This window comes from Muntiacus reevesi, chromosome 9 (genome assembly GCF_963930625.1).
Source record: "Muntiacus reevesi chromosome 9, mMunRee1.1, whole genome shotgun sequence".
Classification (NCBI taxonomy): domain Eukaryota; kingdom Metazoa; phylum Chordata; class Mammalia; order Artiodactyla; family Cervidae; genus Muntiacus; species Muntiacus reevesi.
The window spans coordinates 83,546,185-83,569,332 of record NC_089257.1 but is presented as its reverse complement, the minus strand read 5'-3'; the positions used below and the strand labels follow the sequence as shown (position 1 = coordinate 83,569,332).

The 23,148-nt window shown below is 37.3% G+C and overlaps 1 protein-coding gene across 3 annotated transcripts in view; it reads right to left on the bottom strand.

The window, feature by feature from the left end:
- Positions 1-2,026: 2,026 nt before the first annotated feature.
- CFAP300 (cilia and flagella associated protein 300) overlaps positions 2,027-23,148 on the bottom strand; it is a 29,944-nt gene continuing 8,822 nt past the window's right edge. The window contains exons 3-7 of one of the 3 annotated variants that reach the window (XM_065945221.1): positions 18,348-18,423; positions 15,596-15,762; positions 11,847-12,019; positions 5,642-5,708; positions 2,027-4,574 (exon numbers count right to left, since the gene is read on the bottom strand). In XM_065945221.1, coding sequence (XP_065801293.1) covers positions 4,446-4,574; positions 5,642-5,708; positions 11,847-12,019; positions 15,596-15,762; positions 18,348-18,423 — 612 coding nt within the window. In that variant the 3' untranslated portion in view covers positions 2,027-4,445. The remainder of the gene's footprint in view (positions 4,575-5,641; positions 5,709-11,846; positions 12,020-15,595; positions 15,763-18,347; positions 18,424-23,148) is intronic. The other 2 variants (XM_065945220.1, XM_065945222.1) reach the window with 2 other exon arrangements.

Genomic DNA, 23,148 nt, shown 5'->3' with positions numbered 1-23,148 from the left:
AAGCCCAGTGACTTAGTTTTGATAAACAGGAATGATAAGTTTCAACCTTGGTCTTCCCTGGTGGCTCAGATGGTAAAGAATCTGCCTGCAGTGCAGGAGACCTGGGCTCAATCCTTGGGTTGGGAAGATCCCCTGGAGGAGGGCATGGCAACTCACTCCAGTATTCTTGCCTGGAAAACCCCATGGACAGAGGAGCCTGGCGGGTTACGATACATGGGGTCACAAAGAGTCAGACATGACTGAGCGACTAAGCACATGAGTTTCAACCTTACTGAAATCAGTTCAGCCCGCCTATCCCAATTCACTTTAACTCATGTGCCAAGTCTCCTGATGTGAAGACTTACACTAGAGGATATCAGGTATACTAAAGTTTGCCAGTTGGACACTGCTAAATGTGGCTCTAAATGCACCTTTTTAGTGCTAATTAATGCAGCTTTTACTGTAAGAGACACATACTTCTCTGTCTTTTATTCTTTCCTTTGTTCTTTTGCTTTCATTTATTCTTTTTTTTAAACTAGAGAAGTAGAGAGCAGTTGCTCAACCATGGAGTAGTCCACCAGAATGAATATATATGATCAAGGAAATATACAAAACACAATGTTCCACCATTGTTAAAGTCTGAACAATTAAAATAATAAATACCATTTCATACAGATTGAAAACAGTAAAAATTATGAGCGTGTCATTTCTCCAACACAAGTTTCTTGAGAGTAACTGGGCATTTCTCTCATTGCTCCACACAAATGTTATGGGTTCTAGAATGTAAACTCCCCAAAATAGACATTTTTGTATTTTTTGTTGATCACTGTATCTGTAGTACCTAGAAGGGCCCACCCAGCACATAGTAAGTAATCAATAAATATCTGTGGAAGAATGAAGGATATTAGTTCTTAGCAAACATTTGCTGATTAACTGGATGACTGAGAGGCCTTCAGTCAGTTTTCAGAAACTTCAGACCTAGGTTTTTAAAGTTGTAAGGATGAAAGTTGGTTGAGCATGGACTGAGACAGGCAGATTGAGCGATTTCCCCTCTCCAACCATAGCGTCCTGACACAGTTCCCACTTCCCAGTTCTTAGTACTTCAAATACCCAACACTTCACAGTTCACTCAGTAGCTAAGTTTTGGGGGCCATGGTTAATTTTTTCCTAATGAGCACTCTATTGTCATGTAGTTCATGATGCCCAGAAAGGTCTCTATTGCTATTAACTCAGATCACTCAATTTTGTGTTTCAACAATTATTATAATCTTCTATTTAAACTTTGGACCTTGAACTTTCTTCATGCCAATTTATAACTGACAGACTAATCTTTCCAGAGTACCACTTTCATAATGCTACTACCCTGCTCAAAGGTCTTTCATGACTTCTATACATCACCTACTTAAAAGATTTAAATTTCTTAGCTTTGTACCCATGGCCCTCAGTGACCAGGACCCCATTTACTTGTTTTCCCTGTGTTATTACCCAGAACTCCTGGGCAGAACTCCTCAATTCCAATTAGTCCAGGTGTACTTATGTCTTCCTCAAATCATCTTCTATGTCTCTGTATTTATTTGCTTGCTCATGGGTCTTAAGAGTCCCAAATTCTGTTAGTCAGCCTAGGGTCCTTTTTTGAACATCCAAATTATAATTCTGTGAGCCTTCTCTCTTTAAGTTACTTTCAGAATTTCTTAAGAATGCTCTCAAATTCTGGAAAATCATTCTGTTGTTGCTTGTCACCATGGTTGGTTTTTTTCACCCCAGAAAAATCCTCCACCCTCAGCTGATCACAGTTGACTCTTTCAAAGCTGGCTTTCACAGGCTGTTACTGTTCTCCAGGGACAATTTTGTCCCAGGCATGTTCCCAGGCTGCATATCTAATCCCACACAGTACAGCTAAATCCGAATTATAGTAGTTTGCAAAATTTTACAAAAGGCTTAGGAACAGCGAGAGGAAATACTGCATTACTGATACTCCTGGTCCTTACTCGCCCACCCTTCCCCGCCTCTCCCCCACACCTGCAGTCACACTTCAAGGGCCAGCTTCTCTCCAGCAAGTAGACTCAATCAGGAAACAGATATTGAGTGTCAATTAAGTGGCAGGCAGTGTGCTACACATTGGGGATGAACCAAATAGACAGTTCCTGTATTCAAGACAGTAATTAAATAAATTATTACAAATAATTGGTAAAATAATTCTAAGTATGCAAAATGCTGCCAAAGAAATACCTGGAGTACAATTTTAAGTCCTCTACATTCTCTAGTGGCTCGGGGGTGGGGGTGGGGGTGTTGAAACCAGTTCCCATCTCTTACAGATGTCTAATCAAATTAGTAACGGTATAATCTGTAGAAAAGCAATTCTGACCTTAAGGAAGAAGTATTTTACATTATGCAGTTTAGCTCCTAGTTTGTTTGTTTGTTTTTTTCTAATTTTCTCCATGGAAAATGAAAAAAGCCAAAATGCATGAACACTTAAACTATGTTCTTGGTACCATCCTAAGCCCAATATATATTAATTTATATAATATCCACAATAACCAATGAAGGAGTCCTACTATTTTCCCCGTTTCACAGATAAGGCAGCTAAGGCACAGAAAGATTGTAACTAGCTCAGTCACACAGCAGGTAATGGCAGAATTAAGAATCCATGCAATCTGACTGCCAGCCCAAATTCTTTATTACTGGGCTATTACACCTCTCAATACAGAGAATTTACATAATCTTTTCTCAACAGTGTGTTCCTATCTTCTGCCTCTGAACGCCCACCCCAGGGCCGGGCTCAGAGCGCCCCGCCATATCACGCTTCTCCACTCGCTGCACTGTTTCTCCTAGTTGCTGCCACCCTACTAGTTCCTCTGTAGCAGCCAGAGGAGATCCCTCCTAGGTCTGGTTCACAGCGATCACTTCCATCTCTGAATTCGTGTACAATCACTGTGCACAGACACACTCTTACAGATTATGTTCTCTACTAGGTTTACAGCAAGTGTGTTTCCCCAAAGTAAACAGCACAGTGCCTTGCACAGAATTGGTACTCAGAATTATTAAGAGAGGGTCGCTGGGTTGTAGGGGTCTTTATGATAGGCAGCAAAGTCAGTGGCAAATGGACATTTTAGTTTTTGATTTTATGTTTTTATGATTTTTTAAAAAAAAATCTATGGATATTATGATCATATCTGGAAAATACTTTCAATAAACATTTAACATACCAAAGCATTGTGCTTAGTATTAGAAGTAAAATTGACTCTCTTTCCTGAACTATATACCTAAATTGCCAGCTGCCTTCCAGGTACAACCACAGGTTCAAATCTAAGACTATAATCCTGATCCCTGCAACTCAGAAACGCATATTCCAAACGGTTCTTCCTCAGGGTTTAGGCTCCCCATCATCATCTTTGGGGTACATGTCAATCATTAAAAAGATCAAAGTTATATATTCATTGTATGAGGGTAATGAGGGGCTTCCCTAATAGCTCAGTTGGTAAAGAATCCGCCTGCAGTGCAGGACACCCTGGTTCGATTCCTGGGTCGGGAAGATCTGCTGGAGAAGGGATAGGCTACTCACTCCATTATTCTTGGGCTTCCCCGGTGGCTCAGCTGGTAAAGAATCTGCCTGCAATGCAGGAGACCTGGGTTCAATCCCTGAATTGGAAATATCCCCCGGAGAAGGGTAAGACTACCCACTCCTATATTCTTGCCTGGAGAATTCCATGGACTTTATATAGTTCATGGGGTCGCAAAGAGTCAGGAATGACTGAGCGACTTTCACTTTCAATGAGGGGACAGTACTAAGACACTCTGTAATTTACTCATCTGCCAACTTAATAATACCATGAGGGCAACTCTCTTTGTTTATACAGCTCTTGAATTAGTGGTGGGGCAGCTCCAATTTTGTTACATAATAAAAGAGTTTTCAATTATGCTCAGAACATTTTTTTTTAATTGAGAATTTTAAGTGGGACAAATGAAACAAAGGAATTGTTATGCTTTTCACAGTTCCAGAAACATAAATCTTCATGCAATGAAGAAACATAATTAAATGAAACTTAAATTTTAAAAGCTAATGATTCACATTAATGACTCATGGTTAGATATGTTTAGTTTTCTCTCACAATTTCAATCCAGAATTAATTGGCTTCTAAAATAAAATACATGGAATATTGAAGACTCACTTGAAACTTAATGTAACAAATATAAACAAGATTTTTAGTTCTTTGTGACTTTCTGTAAAAATTCCATAACTGTACCGGTGTAGATTATGTTAAGGATAAAATTTGGTTCCTGCATTGGTATTTCACAAAGATTTAAAGAAAGGCATCTTGGTATTTGTTTTCTTCTGCTCTATGCAGGTTCTTTACATTTTACTTGAATTAACTTGCAGAGTAAATGTTTATCTGTAAATCAGTGGTAAAGACTGGTAAGAAAATTGGTAAAGAAAAAACAGTAAGTATAGATAACCCGAAAAAATATTAAGACACTTCCCCCATGCCATAACAGTGGTATAAAACATGAACATGACGCTTGAAAGGATCCACAATAAAGTAAGAAAATGTCTGTTCGTGACTCTTTGTTGAAGGGTAGCACACACCAACAGAGTCCTGAAAAAGATAAACTTATTTAATATACAGCTATATTTAAATAATAATCAACACATTTAGCTATTATGTATTTTCTATTAAAATATCATGAAACACATATCAAATCTTTGACAGTAAGTTGGACAGCACAGTTTACTGTGCCAATAATACATATAATACTATACACACATGCATACTTCTTGACTTTAAGGAATTTATAATCGAGGAAATTCTATCTTTTAAAAAAGTGCTAATATAGAAAAAATAGTTTTGCATTTTTCTTCTATCTTTGCTTTTGTTAGAACATAGTCTATACATACTATTTGGGCTGGGACTATGTTTCTTTTGTTAAACCCTGGACTCTAGCCCAGCACAGTAGCTGATACACAGTAGGAATTTTAAAAATAATTACTCAGCAACTGAATAGTTAGAAACTGCTTCATATGTATAATATTTTGTGCAATGCTAAAATTCAAGTATCAGATTCTGTGATATAAAAACATTTATGTCATTCTTACTTACTTGTCCTATAAATCATGGTTTGACAAGTTAAAGGAACTGTGTTCTACCTCATCTGAGCTACAGATTTAGCTCTAAAGTAAGAAATAACTATTATTAGGCATGGATAACAGAAAAGCTGGGAGGAAAAGTTCATACTGTTCTCCAATAAAGCATAGTTCATCAACTTTTAAGAGAAAACTATTAAGTTTATGTTAACTATGTTCTGTGCATACATGTATGAAGTAAAAAAGGAAAAGTGTTAAGTCATTCAGTCATGTCCAGCACAGGGTCACCGTCCAGACCCTGTGGACGGTAGCCCACCAAGGTCCTCTGCCCATGGAATTCTCCTGGCAAGAATACTGGAGTAGGTAGCCATTCCCTTCTCTAGGAGATCTTCCCAAACCAGGGACTGAACCCGGGTCTCCCGCATTGCAGGCTTATTCTTACTGCTTGAGTCACCAAGGAAGTGTATACACATATATGTTCTATTAACCATGCCTCTCCTAGTTGCTAACTCCAGTTACAACAATCCTTTTAATAACAAGTAATTAAATTGATTGGCTGCAAATTTCCCCCTCAACACTTACATATGCTGTAACTTTAAAAATAGAAGAGGTAATTTGTATTTTCTTGGTTTGAGGATTCTTCCGAACACTAAAATAGGGGGGAAAAGGGAACATTTTAAAATTCAGCAAACACTAGTATAATATATTTAAGATACAGATCCCTTTTAGTACTTGGGTATCCTCATTCACATATAACATGGAAATATAAAATATCTAATTAAGTAGTTTGAAAAGGATGGTATCTGTGGTTTCAGCAAGGTTGACCGAATTGAAATTGCAGAAAATGGAATTTTTCAGTTAGAGGGTTTGAGGTCAGTTTGAGACTCAGATGATAAAAGCACTCTCAGGCCAGAGACAACTATTGACAAACAAGAATAGGTTAAAGTTCGACTTAAGGGTAAACAGCTGAAAGGGGTAGATAAAAGCATACTAAAGACTTAAACAGCCTGAACATAAATGCCAGTTCTGTCACTGATTTGTTATTCTACTTTAAGCAAGATTAACCTTTCTGAACATTAGTTTTCTCATATGTGAACTCATGACTTGGTTCCTTTTAGGATTATATGAGAATTAGGTGGAATAATATCTATGAAAACTATTTGTTATATCATGTATTGCTAAATTAAAATCACTTTCTCTCCTAGCTCTCTTTCACTTATTCTCCCCACAAAAGGTAATCTTTAGTAATACATAGTGCGGAAGCAAACTGAGGATTGGGGAAATAAATTACTTAATTTATATATAAATAAATACATATTAAATTTATAATGCTTTACAACCTGCAAAAAACCTTGTTATACTTTACTTCACATAAAGATCACACAATTCAGTGAGGTAGGCATCATTTTGTCAATTTTATAGACAATAGAACTAGAGAAGTTAAATGATATATTTAAGACATTCCAACTAAAAGTGGCATTTCCAGAAATAGAATGTAGGTGATAGAGAGTCCAGTTTTCTTTCTCTACATTTCACCTGTTTATCCTATACTTGTGCTATAAATTCATATGCATCAAAGGTACTGTTCATGTGTTATGTGTGTAGTTTAAATTTAAAGGAAGGAAACCCTCTTCACTTTGTCAGGTGAGATTATTGCTTTCCCTTCACCATGTATGTAAAAAGAATGGGGGAAAAGAGAGACGAGCAGGAAGACAGGGGCTCTGGGGGAGGGTATGCATGTACATGTGTGTTTGAGCTTAGGCACCTGTTGGAGATGGCCACACATGGACCATTTCAGGGTTCAGGGTTCAAGATTCTTAGGGAGTTTCATCCTGAAAACATTTCACTAAGATTGAAATCCAAGAATCATGCAATTATATTGATTTCTATTTCTGTAACATGAATTGAAGTCATCTTCTTTCATTTCTAATGCCTAAGATACACTGCTTGAAAGTTGGACACTACATTTAAAACTTCATGCTTATCGTAGGGAAGACTATAACCACTACATATAGAACATTTATATATACCTATATGACCATCCAGATTAAAATACAGAACCTATCTATAGTTATATCTAATTTTAAATCTTGATCTGGAGGTGGTTATTTGGGTATAAAAATATATAAAAATTCACTGAGCTTATGTGTACTATGATTTATTGAGATTACTGTATGCAAATTACTCCTTAGTTTGGAAAAGTCTAAAAAAAAAGAACCCTTGTAAATGTTTGTGCTTATCAGATGAACTTGGAGGAAAATTTAGTATTTGATACTACATATAATAATCATTTAACACCTACAAACATGTACCATAGATGTCTTACTTTTAAAAAGAAACTACATTGGTACACTATTAGAAGTTGGTTAGGGCTTCCCTGGTAGCTCAGAGGGTAAAGCATCTGCCTGCAATGCGGGAGACCAGGGTTCAATCCCTGGGTTGGGAAGATTCACTGGAGAAGGAAATCCCCAATACTCTTGCCTGGAAAATCCCATGGACGGAGGAGCCTGGTAGGCTACAGTCCATGGGGCCGCAAATAGTCGGATTCGACTGAGTGACTTCACTTTCACTTTTCCTAATAGATATAAATATTATTCCACTTCGCTACCTCTGATCTTGTATTACTTTAAAATATCTCTAAGACAATTTGTCTGATTTTTTATAGATCAAGCAAAGTACAGTATTATCTGTCCCATATCTCATAAGAAAAAAAGAAAAGGAAATGTAAAGTGATATTCATTTCTGTCCTGGGGTGTTCAACTGACAATTGCACTGTATCAGATTTTTAGCACTCACTAACTCACTCTGAACTGAACTGAACAGACTGAACTCACTCTCCAAAAACTGGTTCCAAATCGGGAAAGGAGTACGTCAAGGCTGTATATTGTTACCCTGCTTACTTATATACAGAGTACATCATGAGAAATGCTGGGCTGGATGAATCACAAGCTGGAATCGAGACTGCCGGGAGAAATATCAATAACCTCAGATATGCAGATGACACCAACCTTATGGCAGAAAGTGAAGAAGAACTAAAAAGCCTCTTGATGAAGGTGAAAGAGGAGAGTGAAAAAGTTGGCTTAAAGCTCAACATTCAAAAAGCTAAGATCATGGCATCTGGTCCCATCACTTCATGGCAAATAGATGGGGAAACAGTGGCAGACTTTATTTTTGGGGGCACCAAAATCATTGCAGATGGTGACTGAAGCCATGAAATTAAAAGACGCTTGCGCCTTGGAAGGAAAGTTATGACCAACCTAGACAGCATATTAAAAAACAGAGACATTACTTTGCCAACAAAGGTCTAGTCAAGGCTATGGTTTTTCCAGTAGTCATGTATGGATGTGACAGTTGGACTATAAAGAAAGCTGAGCACAGAAGAATTGATGCTTTTGAACTGTCGTGTTGGAAAAGACTCTTCAGAGTCCCTTGGACTGCAAGGAGATCCAACCAGTTCATCCTAAAGGAAATCAGTCCAGAATATTCATTGGAAGAACTGATGCTGAAGACGAAACTGCAATACTTTGGCCACCTGATGCGAAGAGCTGACTCATTTGAAAAGACCCTGATGCTGGGAAAGATTGAAGGTGGGAGGAGAAGGGGAAGACAGAGGATGAGATAGTTGGATGGCATCACCAACTGGATGGACATGGGTTTGGGTAAACTCCAGGAGTTGGTGATTGACGGGGAAGCCTGGCGTACTGCAGTCCATGGGGTCACAAAGAGTTGGACATGACTGAGCGACTGGATTGAACTGAAGTCACTCTCCAGGTACCATGGTTTTTAAGGATTTTGGAACATAATTTCCACATAGTTCTTTTAAAAAATATGATTAGGGAATTTCCTCATGATCCAGTGGCTAAAACTTGGCGCTTTCACTGCCGGGGCTCCTTGTTCGATCCTTGGCTGGGGAACTAAGCTCCTGAAACCCCCACAGCACAGCCAAAAAAAAAATTGAATGTTAAAAGTATGATTATATTAATGGTTTATAAATAAAATAATATGATTGATTTCTTATCAATATCATTTGTGCTAATTTCTAAGGATTTGTCTCATATTGACTCTAAATGTCATGGTGTACAGACATAGCTAACTCTGCTCATTTTAAGAAACAATAATCCTATTGCTTAATAAGCATCAGAATGCCATAATCTAAGCCTAAACCAATTCAAATCATAAATCTGGGGGAGATAATGTAGTTTGGGAAACCTCTCCAAAAAATCTGATAAGAGTGTGTGTTTAATGTCTAAAATAGGAAAAACACAGGCACTGTTAGTGAGTATAGAGTTATGTCTAAGACATTTTTGAAATGTAATGAAACAATTGACCATTTACTCTGAGAAAATGATTCTAAAGTATTGCCTATGTGATTTAAACAAGCCATAATGCTTGAAAATAAGGCATTTTCCAAAACATTTAAAAGATGTCTATTATAGGAGTTACATTAATAATTATGGATGAGGGAAAAATACCTTAAGAATGTTTTTACCTTTTTGTTTGAGCTAGAGACCCCTAAAATCAGGCTCTGTAATGTGCCCTCAATATCTACTGATACAAATATAAGGGATCAACTTCTTTGCTAGAATTAAATAGTAACAATGTTTAAACCTGCAAGTGCAGGTTAGATACTGTAAGGTAGCCACTGCATGTATAATTAGAAAGAAAGCAGATATTTTTTCTAAAGCAGGTAAAAACACCCAAATTTCAAGTAAAGGAACAGAAAAAAATATTCTTCTTGGTTAAGTTAGCTTGTACAAATGACAGGACTAGATATGTGGCTCAGAATTCTGAGAAATTACTGATGATACTGCAAGTCCCACCTGTGTTTTCTCTACTTCTATATCCCTTGATAACGGCTATGTTGAACCACCCTGTATCTTTATCTTAACCAAGACGTTTATTCTAATCATAGTTTTCTACTGAAGTTGCATTGAGAAGACAATTTTATATCTTTTCCTCATTCACCAAAGAAACTCATAAGCATGCTTAAACTTGGATCATCGAGAGAAATATTTAATAGTTCTCAAAGAAAAGTAATGCTCTAACTGGCTAGTCTTCTTCTCAGTCTCCCTAGAATGACAGACTTGGGGTGCATCGCCCCTGAATTGGGAACAGACTGCCGTCCTCTTTGCTGGCCCTTGTGGACTCCATTCCATCAAGAAATTCTTGACCACTTGTACCCACACTGACAATGTCTTCTTTTGAATTTCTGAGGTCTTTATTACAGTATAAAGAGCTATAAACACTTGCCTATACATAACTGAGCATTGAATTATATAACAATACTTACTTATGAAATATTTTAAGCAATTACTTTATTATTATTTCGTATGTTAACTTGTAATTTCCTTAAAGTCAGAGACTACCTGATACCTCCTCTTGTACTCTTCAGTGCCTGCCAGAGTTCCGTGCCCAATATCAACACTTGCTGGTGGCCTAATCAAGTGATTCCATGGATGCAGTTCCTATTCTTTGTATAAGATGTCATGAATTTTGGCTACTCATTTTATGAGTGGCCATTACTCTGAGTCATACATTTCTTAGCACCCTCAAAACACAGAAGAGAATCGCCAAGAATTTAGAGAAGAGTAGGTGGGAAAAAACTGCAGTTTCTGCGATGTTTAGGTCCTGAAGTTGTTTCAAGTATCTTTAACAGAATCTCTTCCTCCACAGCACACGGCAGTGAGGAATTCCACAGGCCTCTGTGGCTGGTGAGGGACAGCACGCGGCGGTGGCCGCGGCGGGTGTGTGTTTGGGGTACACTGAGGAGTATCTACTGAGAGTGCTAGAAGTTGTCTTGTAAGTTTTCATGCAAGCGATATCCTGCAAACGATAAGGATATGTTTGATGTGTAGGTATGTGTGTGCTGCTTCTGAAATTATTTCTGTAATTTCTCATCTAATAATCTCTATGAATTGGACACAATAACTGTTTCATAAAAATCAGAAACAGATTATGGAAATATTTTTGTTTTTAAAACTGTATCAGAAATAAACTCAGTAGAGTAACTGAACCATGCAGTTTGTTTTATGGCTGTATGACACGTGTGATGGATTTGAGAATCAAGATGTTAAGAATAAGTAAAGCAGTAAGAGTCTGATGGGAAGCTAGTTCTACTGTTTGCCTATTAAAGTAAAAATTTGTAACCAAACTCTGGGAACCTGTGCTTTTACTTTTTCCTATCCTGTTTGCCTAAAAATATGATCCAATATCTTCATCATTGAAAAACCCAACTATAGAATGTTCACTCGAATTAAAATAAATCAAAGTTCTTATCCTCATGTGGTCTTCAAAAAGAAAAAAAAGCCCTAGTGCAATACCAAAAACAAACCTAGAATTAATTTTGAAAAGATAAACACCTCAGTGAAAATTCTTCCCCCTCTTTGGAACCAAGGTAATTTTTTTACTATTATTTATTAGTATTAGTCAAGTAAATTCAAACATCCTGAGGGATCTCATGTTTCCTTGAGGTTTAAAAGGAGGCCTGGGGGGGAAAGGGAGACCTGGAAGACAGCAGTTGCCAGTAAGGGATGGAGTGAGTGACAGGTCTGGCTGAGAAAAGGTCAAGAGGCAGAAGAGAGAACTGAGGACCAAAACAGGGTCAGGGAAATGAAATGTTCTAGTCTGGAAGTGAAGAAGCAGGCTCTGAGGAGAGAGCCAGAGTAGTGCTATTTTTAATCACTTTGGTTATTTATAGATCCACAAATAGAGGTTGGGTAATCTCACCAGAGTTAAACAATTTCCTCTACTAACCAGAGATTTACATATTGTAATAGAGCAACATTACCTCACTAGATCCTTATAGATAAGCTTTGTTGTTTCCAGATATGGACTAATTACATCTTCATATTGACAAAGGGCTCCACCAAGGCAAAGATGTTTGAAAAGACAAAACAGGAACTCTTCTCTATCTGGTTGGCTGAATACTTCATATTTTTCTGAGTCTTCCACTAGCAAAACCTATATAAGATGATAAAATTCACCTTAATGTAACATAATTTGAGGTTCTAATTTTTATGCTTTCAAAAGTTTCAATTTATAGTTTAAAAGTGATTTTAGATCTATTTTAAGAACCAATCCAGAGGCCATGGAGAAGATCTGTTAAGACCTGTGCTTATTTTCCCGCCATTTTATCATTAGGTAATGACACTCAGTGAAAGGAATAAATCTGAACCTAAGCCTTCTCTTCTGTTGCTTTCTTTGTTCTAGTTTAATCTCAAATACTTTAATGCTATTTCAATTTTAGTCTTGAGTCACTGTGAATCTCATTTGGAAACAATGGGGGTATAAATAAATGGAGAAACTTCTCCATCATAGTCTCTGCTTCCACCAAAAAGCTAAACAAAAATGGTCATTTTCTAAGCCCTCTCATAGTGTTTGGATTACTACTTTCCTTATGCCCGCAGTTACTCCATTTTGAACTATTCTGGTAGCTGGAGCCTCACAATCACCTCTCTTTTTCCTGCTCGCCTAATAATGTCACCTTACACATCACCAACCCACATGGACTCTTGCTCTCTTGAACCCTTGCTACCTCTTTCAGAAAACAGTTTGGCTAGCTCTGATGTGGAGGATTTTCTTACAGCATTGTGCATTACAGACAATTGATTAATTTGTTGACCGTGGTGGACATAAACAGGTGATGAATGTACAATACAAAATATATTCCTTTCATTGAATTGCTTATATGCCACTTACTTGAAAAAAGAATGTGAACTAAGCTAACAATAAAATATAGATACACTAAGATAAAAATAAGAAACAAAAGGATGTAACTGAGACATAAATTGGGAAGAGAAAATAAATACACGTAAGAAACTCTAGATGGAGAAAAGCTATAAAAATTGTGTAATAACACTTAATACTACCATACAGGTAAAGGAGGGACACGTGAGTCATATAACAATCACAGTCTAGCAGTAAGAAACACATTTTTATTAGGAAAATTGATTAAACTTAACCACTTTATTTACCTTAATCTCAAATGAAAATCACCCCAAGGTCATTATATAAAGAGGCATTTAAAAATAATAAACTTTATGGTACTGTCTGTATATAATTTACCTATAATGACTTGATGAAAGCCAAAGTATATACAGTAAAAGATAGGTGAGGGCTTCCCTGATGGCTCAGTGGTGAAGCATTCGCCTGCCAACGCAGGAGACACAGGTTTGATCCCTGGTCTGGGAAGGTCCCACATGCTGCAGAGCATCTAAGCCCGTGCGCCACACTGAGTCCGTGTCCCAGAGCCCAGGAGCCACAACCAGTGAGTCTACGTGCTGCAACTACTGAAGCCCACACACCCTAGGACCTGTGCTCCACCACAAGAGAAAGTCTACGTACTGCAACCAGAGTAGCCTCTGCTTGCTACAAGCAGAGAAAAGTCCACCCAGTAACAAAGATGGAGCACAGCTATGAATAAAAAAATAAATAAAATAATAAAAAAAGGCGAGAGGAAGTGGTCCACGGTTTATTCTTCTCTGTGTGCCACACGTAACACTTGCACATCTCCCCTCCATCTCTTCCTCTCTCTCGATAAGGAAATTATGTGATACTGAAACCCAGGTTTGCAGCTGCTTAAAGCTCTGGCTCTTAAAGAACAGTTCACACATTTCTAACACAAGGGTTCTCATATACTGAACTGATTAGGCTGTGTAATTAAAAGATTGTAATAGAAAAATTTTGTAGTGAATGTTAAAACAATAATGCTTTATGTCTGATCTCCCTGTTTGTTCACATACAGATCTGTTCAGTTGTGTAGCCCTCCGAGAGTAGACATGCAATAGTTAATGAGTCCAACTTCTGAGCTCCAGTCAGGAAGGAGACTATGATCAGTTCTCACCTGAGAGCTGGCCTACAGGATCTGTGTTGCTACACAGTGGGAGGGCCCTTTCCAGTTCAGGCTATTTATATATATATATTTGTAGCCAGAAAGCAACCAAGTTAAAGCCTTCTCTGTTGCCAAAGAGTGGCAAAGAACACAAGAGCAAAACAGAGGCAAGCAGGAAAAAACACGGAGCCCCAACACCTCCTGAATAGAGGTGCTATTCCCAGCAATAAATAAGATAGGCAGCAACAGGTGGTTTTGCAGAGTATTCTGTTGAAAACCAAATCCTTTTTAAAAGTCCATTGCTGAGGCTCTCTCTATAGAACTGATGGCGTAGGAGGGAGAGTTCTTTTAGGTACTGTTCTAGTGAAGATCAATACATAGACTAGTGGGATGCCCTCTGGTCTCCTTCAGATAAGATTTCTGTGTCCAGAATGGTATACCAGTGGCTTCCCTAGTTCATTTTTATCTGGATTTGTAATACATTAGACTTGTACATCTCTCTTAATGTAGAATAATAATAATAGTAATTAGTAGTAGTAGTTAATATTATTGAAAGATTACTAAGCGCTGGGCATTGTACAAAGCATTTTAAATGCATCATCTAACAAAATTCTTTTTCTTTTTAAAAAAAATTAATTAATTAATTTATTTTACTTTACAACATTGTATTGGTTTTGCCATACATTGACATGAATCAGCCATGGGTGTACATGTGTTCCCCATCCTGAACCCCCCTCCCACCTCCCTCCCCATCCCATCCTGTTGGGTCATCCCAGTGCACCAGCCCCGAGCACCCTGTATCATGCATCCAACCTGGACTGGCGATTCATTTCACATATGATAATTTACATGGTTCAATGCCATTCTCCCATATCATCAAAATTCTTATTCTGATTTCATATAAGAAACTGAAGCTTAGAGAGGTTAAGTATGACCGTGATTAAGTGGCAGAGCCTGAATTGGAACCTACATCTATTTGATAGCCCTAATTTTTTACCACCTTTAAATAATAATAATTCATTTCAACAGGATTTCATAAATGCTTTCTCAACAATTTTAGGAAGAAAGTAGAATGGGCATTTTAATTTCCATAGTGTATAGATAAGATCTTGAGGCTCAAGATACTGAATGACTTGCCTAAAGTTATTATTCTCTTGTAAATAATAAATCAGGAATTAGGTGAATAATCCATGTCTTCCGATATCAAGTTTAGTACCCCTCTGATTAAAATAAAAATTAACTTGGTTAATCAAATAGCTTTTTGATCTCAGCAATGAGATTGAAAGATTATTTCACTCCAGAGATGTTTTTAAGTAATCATTTCACAAGTTAAGGGAAATTTTAAAGAAAAATAGTCATCAATTTAATAGGCCAGTGTTTCTTGAGCTCAGGGTTTACTGACATTACAGGCCAGATAACTTTGTTTTGGGGACTGTGCTTGTGCATTGTATGATGTTTAACATCCCTGGTCTCTACCCATTAGATGTCAGTAAAACCTCATTCTCTTGTTATTTTATTTGAAATATGCAAATAAACAAGTTGATAAGAAAAGTGCCATTCAAGAAGATACCTACCGTGCAATGATTATTACTGATCGTTACTCATTGATAGAGGTATTTTACAGGTTTTAGGCAGGCAGAAGTTTTTGACATTAAGCATTTCCTGAAATGAAATTCTATTGTGAAAATTTTAAATTCTGTACTTACTTTTCGTAACTCGTCAGAAATAAGGAAGGGATCACAAAAACAATCTAGACATTTAACAATATATCCATTGTCTCGTACAATAGCTTCATCATATAACCGATTAAAAAATGACATTGAAAGCTGTGTGCAAGGAACGTTTATAGCTTCAATTTTTTTCACTTCAGTTCCTGAATAAAGATATAAAAATTAATTTAGTATTCTCAGTTATTTCCAAAACAAATGTCACTATGCAGAGATTCTAAGAATTAACAAAAAAATGACATATGTTTTGATATATTTAAAAGACACATTAGTTTAGGGATTTTATTAAATTCTTATTTTGCAGGTTGTTTATTTTTATTAATTATTAAAAATTTATAACCAAATTTCACCATTTCAGACCTAGATGAAGGATATGTAAATTAGAAAATATCAGTACTTGACAATGAAATACATTTATTGGGTAGTAGGAAGTTCTTAGATCACTTTTAATGAATGATATCAGAACTACCTATAAAAACATAGAAATTGCTTCATGTGATTTTGGATTTGTATTATGTTTAAAGCTTTATAATTCATAATACAAAATTTTTAATCAATGTAACAAGTGTGTTTCTAAAGTCATTAAGGGTGTTTTGAAAATGTTTCTCTCCATTAAAAAATTTCCTCCTGTGATCTCACTGACATTGTTTATTACAAAAAAAAGTTTTCTTCAAGCCAAGATAAATTTCGAACCAGGTCCTACTCAAGTTATTACAAGTATGGAATTAGAGAAATTTGAAATCTATTGGTCTAATCCGGTATTCTATTTTTCTCTTTCAGTTCTAGTTTTTCCCCTTCCAAACCTATATTCCCCCCCTGACATTTCCAGAATGTGTCTTTCAGGAGTGTATTTTCCATTAGTAGAGGTTCTATTAAGTGATAGAAAGATATAAAGATTAAGGCGAACATTTTTATTATTGCCTCAGTGAATCACTCAATCAGTTTCTCTCTTTTGCACACCTGCATATGAACATGCACTCACTCAGATATAAAGGGATGGGGCTCTCCTTGTTCAAAGTTCTAGGAAGACTGCAGACTTAGATGTGGTGTGTCCTCTCCCCAATACCTTTGCTGATCTCTGATCTGAGAAGCAGTTTGAGCTTGAGAAGAGTAATATTGGTGATTATTTGCAATTCTTCCCTCTTGTCCATCCAGAGTCCTGGCTAGGAACTATTGCTCTCGTTCTGATCCTGAGATGGGCTAGTAAGGCAAGAAGAGCATCTGGAGCCAAGAACTGCGTGTGTGAGTCACTCAGCTGTGTCTGACTCTTTGTGACCCCGTGGACACAAGGCTTCCCTGGTGGCTCAGATGGTAAAAAATTGTGTTTGCCTCAGTTATTTCAAAAACTCTGCTGCTAAGAAAAGCTCCTTTTGTTTCAGAGGCAAAATTCTCTGGGGGAGTAAAGTGAAAAGAAGATCCTGGAAAGTGATAAAGTAGGTCTGAGCAATATTGGAAAACCAAAGAACAAGAGCAGTATAAAACCAGACAATCTTTGAAGATGAGTTGGTGGCCACAGGATGAGGGACTGGCACCGGGCAACTTGCCACTTTAATAAGTCTACCCTGGGTCTGATGTGGGGAGTGGCAGGAGGGTACGGATGGTGAGAGAACGTAATTAAATTCAAACCACTTAGTCTGAGACACAGAAATAGCATTTGCTGTGGACTGAATTGTGTCCCTCCAAAACGCATAATGTTAAAACCTGTCCTCCAAAGTGATGGTACTTTGAGATGGAGTCTTTGGAGAAAGTAATGAGGTCACAGTGGGTTAGGAGGATCTCAACATATAAAGTTTGAAGGGACACAATTCAGTCCATAGGCTTCTGCCCTTGTCCCCCTCCTAAATTTATTTTATCCCGACAACCTCAAAAGTCTCAATTCTTTCTGGCATCAACCAAAAGTTTAAAGTCCAAAGTGCTGTCTAAATATCATCTAAAGCAGATATGGGTGAGACTTGAGGTATAACCTGTCCTGAGGCAAAACTCCTCTTCAGCTATGAACCTGTGAAATGAGACAAGTTACAGACTTCCAGAAAACACTGGTGAGACAGGCATAGGACAGACATTTGTAGTCCAAAAGGGAGAAACAGGGAAGAAGAAAGACGTGATGGTCCCAAGCCAGTCTAAAACTTGGCAAGGCAAATTTCATTGACTTTACGCCTCAAGAGTAATCCTCCCTGGCCCAATGCTCTGCCTGCCAGACCTACTGGATGGTGGCCCCGTGTTTCTCCCTCCGAGGGGAGTGTGTCACTGACACTGAGGGGCGGCCCTGATGATCTCTGAATTCCCTTCTCAGTCCTTCTCTTTTCTTGACAAATAGCATATGCTTGCAGCTGAACGGCTCCATGGGCCACCCCAAATAAGATTTCACCCAAGCACCCTCATGTTAGTGGACTCTTACCTGACCCTCTTCTCTTGGGTGGAATTGACCACTCCTTTCCTTTTACTCCCATTGCTATGGGATATACCACTGATATACTACTGCACATATTTTCAAACATATCAATGAGTTCCTTGAGTACAGATTTTCTCTTATTCTAATTTCTCTTACTTCTGCAGTGGACCCTTGGGGGGAAGATGTATAGGCCTGGCACAGATGATTATTTTGACCTTGTTGTTATCAAATGTGAGTCATTATTCATAATTTGTATTTTAATAATGAAAATTCCTGAAGTGAAATTTTGTTATAATAGTAAAATATTAATATGAAGAGATGAAAATAAATTTGGTTTACCTAATGTAACCCACTCTCCAGAAGATTCTGAAAGTAACTTCAAATTGGGAATAACATTTGGATCTTTGAAAAAGGCCTAAAATACAAATTTAAGGAAAACAAAGTTAGTTACATTATTATACACAATAAGAAGAAATAACTTCTAAAATAACTAGAGTAGAATCTTATTTAAATTGGGGAAGGGAAATCTTTAATTGGTAAAATGTCTAAATAATTAATGTGTCATAAAGAAATGAAGTTTTGTTACCTTCACTTTAGAACAGTATTAACAATACTGTAATGTCCAAGTAGCTACATTTGGAACTTAATATAATAAATAGAAAGTTATGATTTACAGTGAAAAGTAGGAAGTTAAATAACATTTGGAAATTTTGTTTTCTTTTAACCTCGTTCTCCCAATTAACTGACTTAGTAACCATTACTCCCACTCTCCCTAACTCCCAAATCTAAAAAGTAAAGTGAAAGTGAAAGTTGCTTAGTCATGTCCAACTCTTTGTGACCCATAGACTGCATCCTGCCAGGCTCCTCTGTCCATGGAATTCTCCCAGCAAGAATACTGGAGTGAATAGCCATTGGCTTCCCTGGTGGCTCAGACAATAAAAAAATCTGCCTGCAATGCAGAAGACTTGGGTTTGATCCTGGTGTCAGGAGAAAGGAATGGCTACCTACTCCAGTATTCTTGCCTGGAGAATTCCATGGACAGAGGAGCTTGGCAAGCTACAGTCCATGTGGTCACAAAGAGTTGAACTTGACTGAGAGACTAAATCTAAATGTAATTGTCAATTTAATTCTATCCAAGGGGCACACAGAAAAGTGATAGATTTTGCTTTTTAAAAATGAAAACTTTCTGTATGGTAAAAGAAGGAAAAGTAGCCATGAGTTTTATTTTTAGGCACTAGGAGCTGACTCTGGGCAAAAAGATCTGAAGAGAAACTTATTAAAAGTATCTCAGGCAGTCCATATCATTTTCAGGAGATATAGACAATCAGGCTAAGGCACTGGGAATAATACAGAATCATTGGTAAACCAGCACTGATGAGGAAACAGTCTTGCCAAACACCCTTGCTACAGCCTCGCCAAGCACTAAAAAATGCTATCAAGATCTCTTCCTCAGCAAGGCCACTGCTGTGCCAGGACTGCCCTGCCTGAAAGCTGGATGCCTCGGCCACCAACTCTTGGGGTTCTGTGTGCAGAATCTTTCCTTAAGTTGCTCACTTTTGAAAAACTGGTTTTGTACTGATGAGTCTGATTAGTAACACTAGATCCCAGGTTTGCACTCTGAGTCCAAAAAGAGGCAAGTATTCCAAAATGGAGTAAACCATCAACAAAATGAAAAGGCAACCCATTGAAAGGGAGAAGATATTTGCAAGTCGTACACCTGATAAGGGGTTAATCCAAATTGTATAAGGAACTCAGTAACAAATAACTAAAACTCATAACTCAATAACAAAAAAACTAAAAATATGATTTAAAAAATGGGCAGTCTGAATAGACATGTTTCCAAACAAGACGTGAAAGGATGCCCAACACTAATCATCAGGGAAATGCAAATCAACCCACAATGAGGTATCACTTCACATTTATTAGAAGTGCTATCAACAGTAAGACAAGAAATAACTAGCATTAGCAAAGATGGGAAGAAAAGGGAATCCTCATGCATTGCTGGTGGGGATGTGAATTGATGCAGCCATTATGGAGAACAGTATGGAGGTTCCTCAAAAAACAAGAAATAGAATTAACATATTACCCAACAACTCCACCTCTGAGTATTTATTAAAAGAATATGAAAGCTCTAATTCAAAAAGCTATATGCACCCTATGGTCACTGGAGCACTATTTATCAAGAGTCAAGATATGGAAACAACCTAAATAACTTACATGTCCATATGAATGGATAAAGCAGCTGCATTATATATATATATACATATATATATATATATATATGATGGAATACCAGTCATAAAAAGATTGAAATCTTGCCATTTGTGACGTGGAAGGACCTTGAAGGTATTATGCTAAATTAGCATAATAAGTCAGACAGAGAAAGACAAATACTCTATGGTTTCACTTATATGTGGAATCTAAAAAACAGAATAAATGAACAAACCAAACCAAGCAAGTGAGCTTCCAGAAGTGTCACTGGTAAAGAATCTGCCTGCAATGCAGGAGACATAGGAGACAGGGGTTTCATCCCTGGTTCAGGAAGATCCTCTAGAAGAGGAAATGGCAACCCACTCCAGTATTCTTGCCTAGACTATCCCATGGACAGAGGAGCCTGGTGGGCTACAGACCAAAGGGGCACAGAGTCTGACACGACTGAGCACAAACCAAATCAACAGAAACAGAGAACACATCGGTTACTGCCACAGAGAAGGGTTGCGAGGTAGATGCAATGGGTGAAGGAGGTCAACAGGTACCAATTTCCAAATATAAGATAACTTAGTTATAGGGTATGTAATGAATAGCGCATGACTATAATTAATGTATTGCATATTTGAAAGTTGCTAAGTGAATAAATCTTAAAAGTTCTCATCACAAGAAAAAAGAAATGTAACTTTGCATGGTGATAAAATTAGACTTACTATGGTGACCATTTTGCAGTATGTGAATCATTATATTATACACCTGAAACTAGTATCATATGTCAGTTATGCATGTTAAGTCAATCAGTTGTGTCTGACTTTTTGTGACCCCGTGGTCTGTAGCCCTTCTCTGTTCATGAACTTTTCCAGGAAAGAATACTGGAGCCGGTTGCCATTTCCTTCTCCAGGGGATCTTCCTGACCCAGGGATTAAACACATGTCTCTTGCATCTCCTGCATTGGGAGGCAGATTCTTTACCACTGAGCCACCTAGGAAGCCCATGACAATTATACCTAACAAAAAAGGCAAGTGTTTTGGATTCTGCTTTGGACTTCCTAAAAAATGAAGGGTAAAGAATCACTCCAAATCACATATATGTTCAAAAAATATTGGGCAGTCAGAAAACATAATGACGCCCAGGATGAGCAATAAAAGAAAAACAACAGATTGGTAAGAAATATTTGCAATGAATATGATTTAAAAGAGGCTTGGGAGATTGATATCCCTAATGGCTTAAAAAAGCCCAACATTTATGATAAGAAAAACTGACAACCTGATGTAAACACAGCCAAAAGATAACAAAAAGCCATGTAAAAAAATACAAATAGCCAACAAACTTATGAAAAGATGCTCGACTTCAAGAGCAGTGAGAAAAATAAAAATAAAAGCCAGAAGATATCATTTTTACCCAGTATATTGGCAAGATTTAAAAAGACTAGTAGCTTTTGGTAGGAGTACCAGAAAATATGCACTGTTACATACTGCAGGTAGAAGTGTGAATCTTTATAACTTTATATCCAGGGAGAACTGGGTATTATATTTAACACTAAAAACATGTAACTTATGACTCAACAAATTCAGCTTTTGGTATGTTATACAAAAATGAAACATCAGTAGGTAAAATTTATGTACAAGGAATTTTTTAGTAGTATTGTCTGTAGTGTCAATACCTGAAAATTTTAATGCCCATCAGTAGAATGATTGAATAAAATGGCTGAATAATAAAAAAATAAAATGGCTGAATACAGTATATCTACACTAGATGGCATGCAGTTATTGAAAAGAAAGTATTAGAATAGCATGTAAGCTCCAGAAGCTTGTTTTTCTTATTCACTGTTATATTGCCAGGACCTGGCATATAGCAATTACTCAATTTACCGTTTTGACTTTGAAGGAAAGCTGTTAAGTCTTTTGAGTAAACACAATAGTTTAAGAGTAATATATATTAAAAAAACAAAAAACTTTACACAAACATAAAAAAAGTATGGAAGAATATATACCAAACTGTTGCCAATAGTCACCTAAGAAGTGATAGTTGTAGGCTTGTGAGAAGAGAGAGGTTGAGAGGGTTGAATTAGATTGGAGTATAGAAAGACTGTTGACTCTGTGAATTGTTCTTTGCTGTTCAGATTGTTGCAATAAACATTTTTCTTATTGCGACACTACCTTTAAGCTATTGCTCTATTTTCTTAAATGGTTTCTTGAAAGAGGAGTCTATCTTGTTTCACTTCTCTGTCTTCCACTTATTCTTCTATATCTGGCTCCTGCTCCTAACACTCAACTGAAAGTATCCTAATTCCCAAAATCAAATGAACATAGTCCCACCCTCATAGAATCAACAGACTGAAAGGAGAGATGTTAAGATATTAATGCACCGTGAATGTTATGAAAAAATACAGGGTGCTAATATTTAAGTATATAGTAGGCAGACCTACTCTAACAGCTGTGGGATGAAAGGTTAATGCAGAAAGAACATTTAGGTTCAGATCTAAAAGCTGAGTAGGAGTCAGCTGGAAAAAAGGTATACTGGTAAATGCTTAATAACTGAAACCCTTTCCTCCCCACAAAGCTCTAATTTGTAGCATTTGATGATTTCCAGGGTGGATTTCAAATTGCCAACAGTTTAACAGCCAGCAAAGATTCCTGGAAATTTAGCAGTTGGGCTGTCCTGAGCTGGTTCCAGCATGACACTGGAAGACTATCTTTTTAAGGTGGAGAAAATGGCAAGTTTAAAGTCATTAAGGTGAGAATGGAAGAGACATCCCATTGAAGAAAAGTAATGAGGTTCATGGGACTTCCCTGGCAGTCCAGTCACTACCCGCACAGTACTGCAAAAAAAAAAAAAAAAAAGTAAGAAGGTTCAGGGTGACCAGAGTCGATGGGCCAATGGGTCTGATGAAGTTGGGGAGTTAAACTGAACTTTGGAGGTCAAAAGTAAA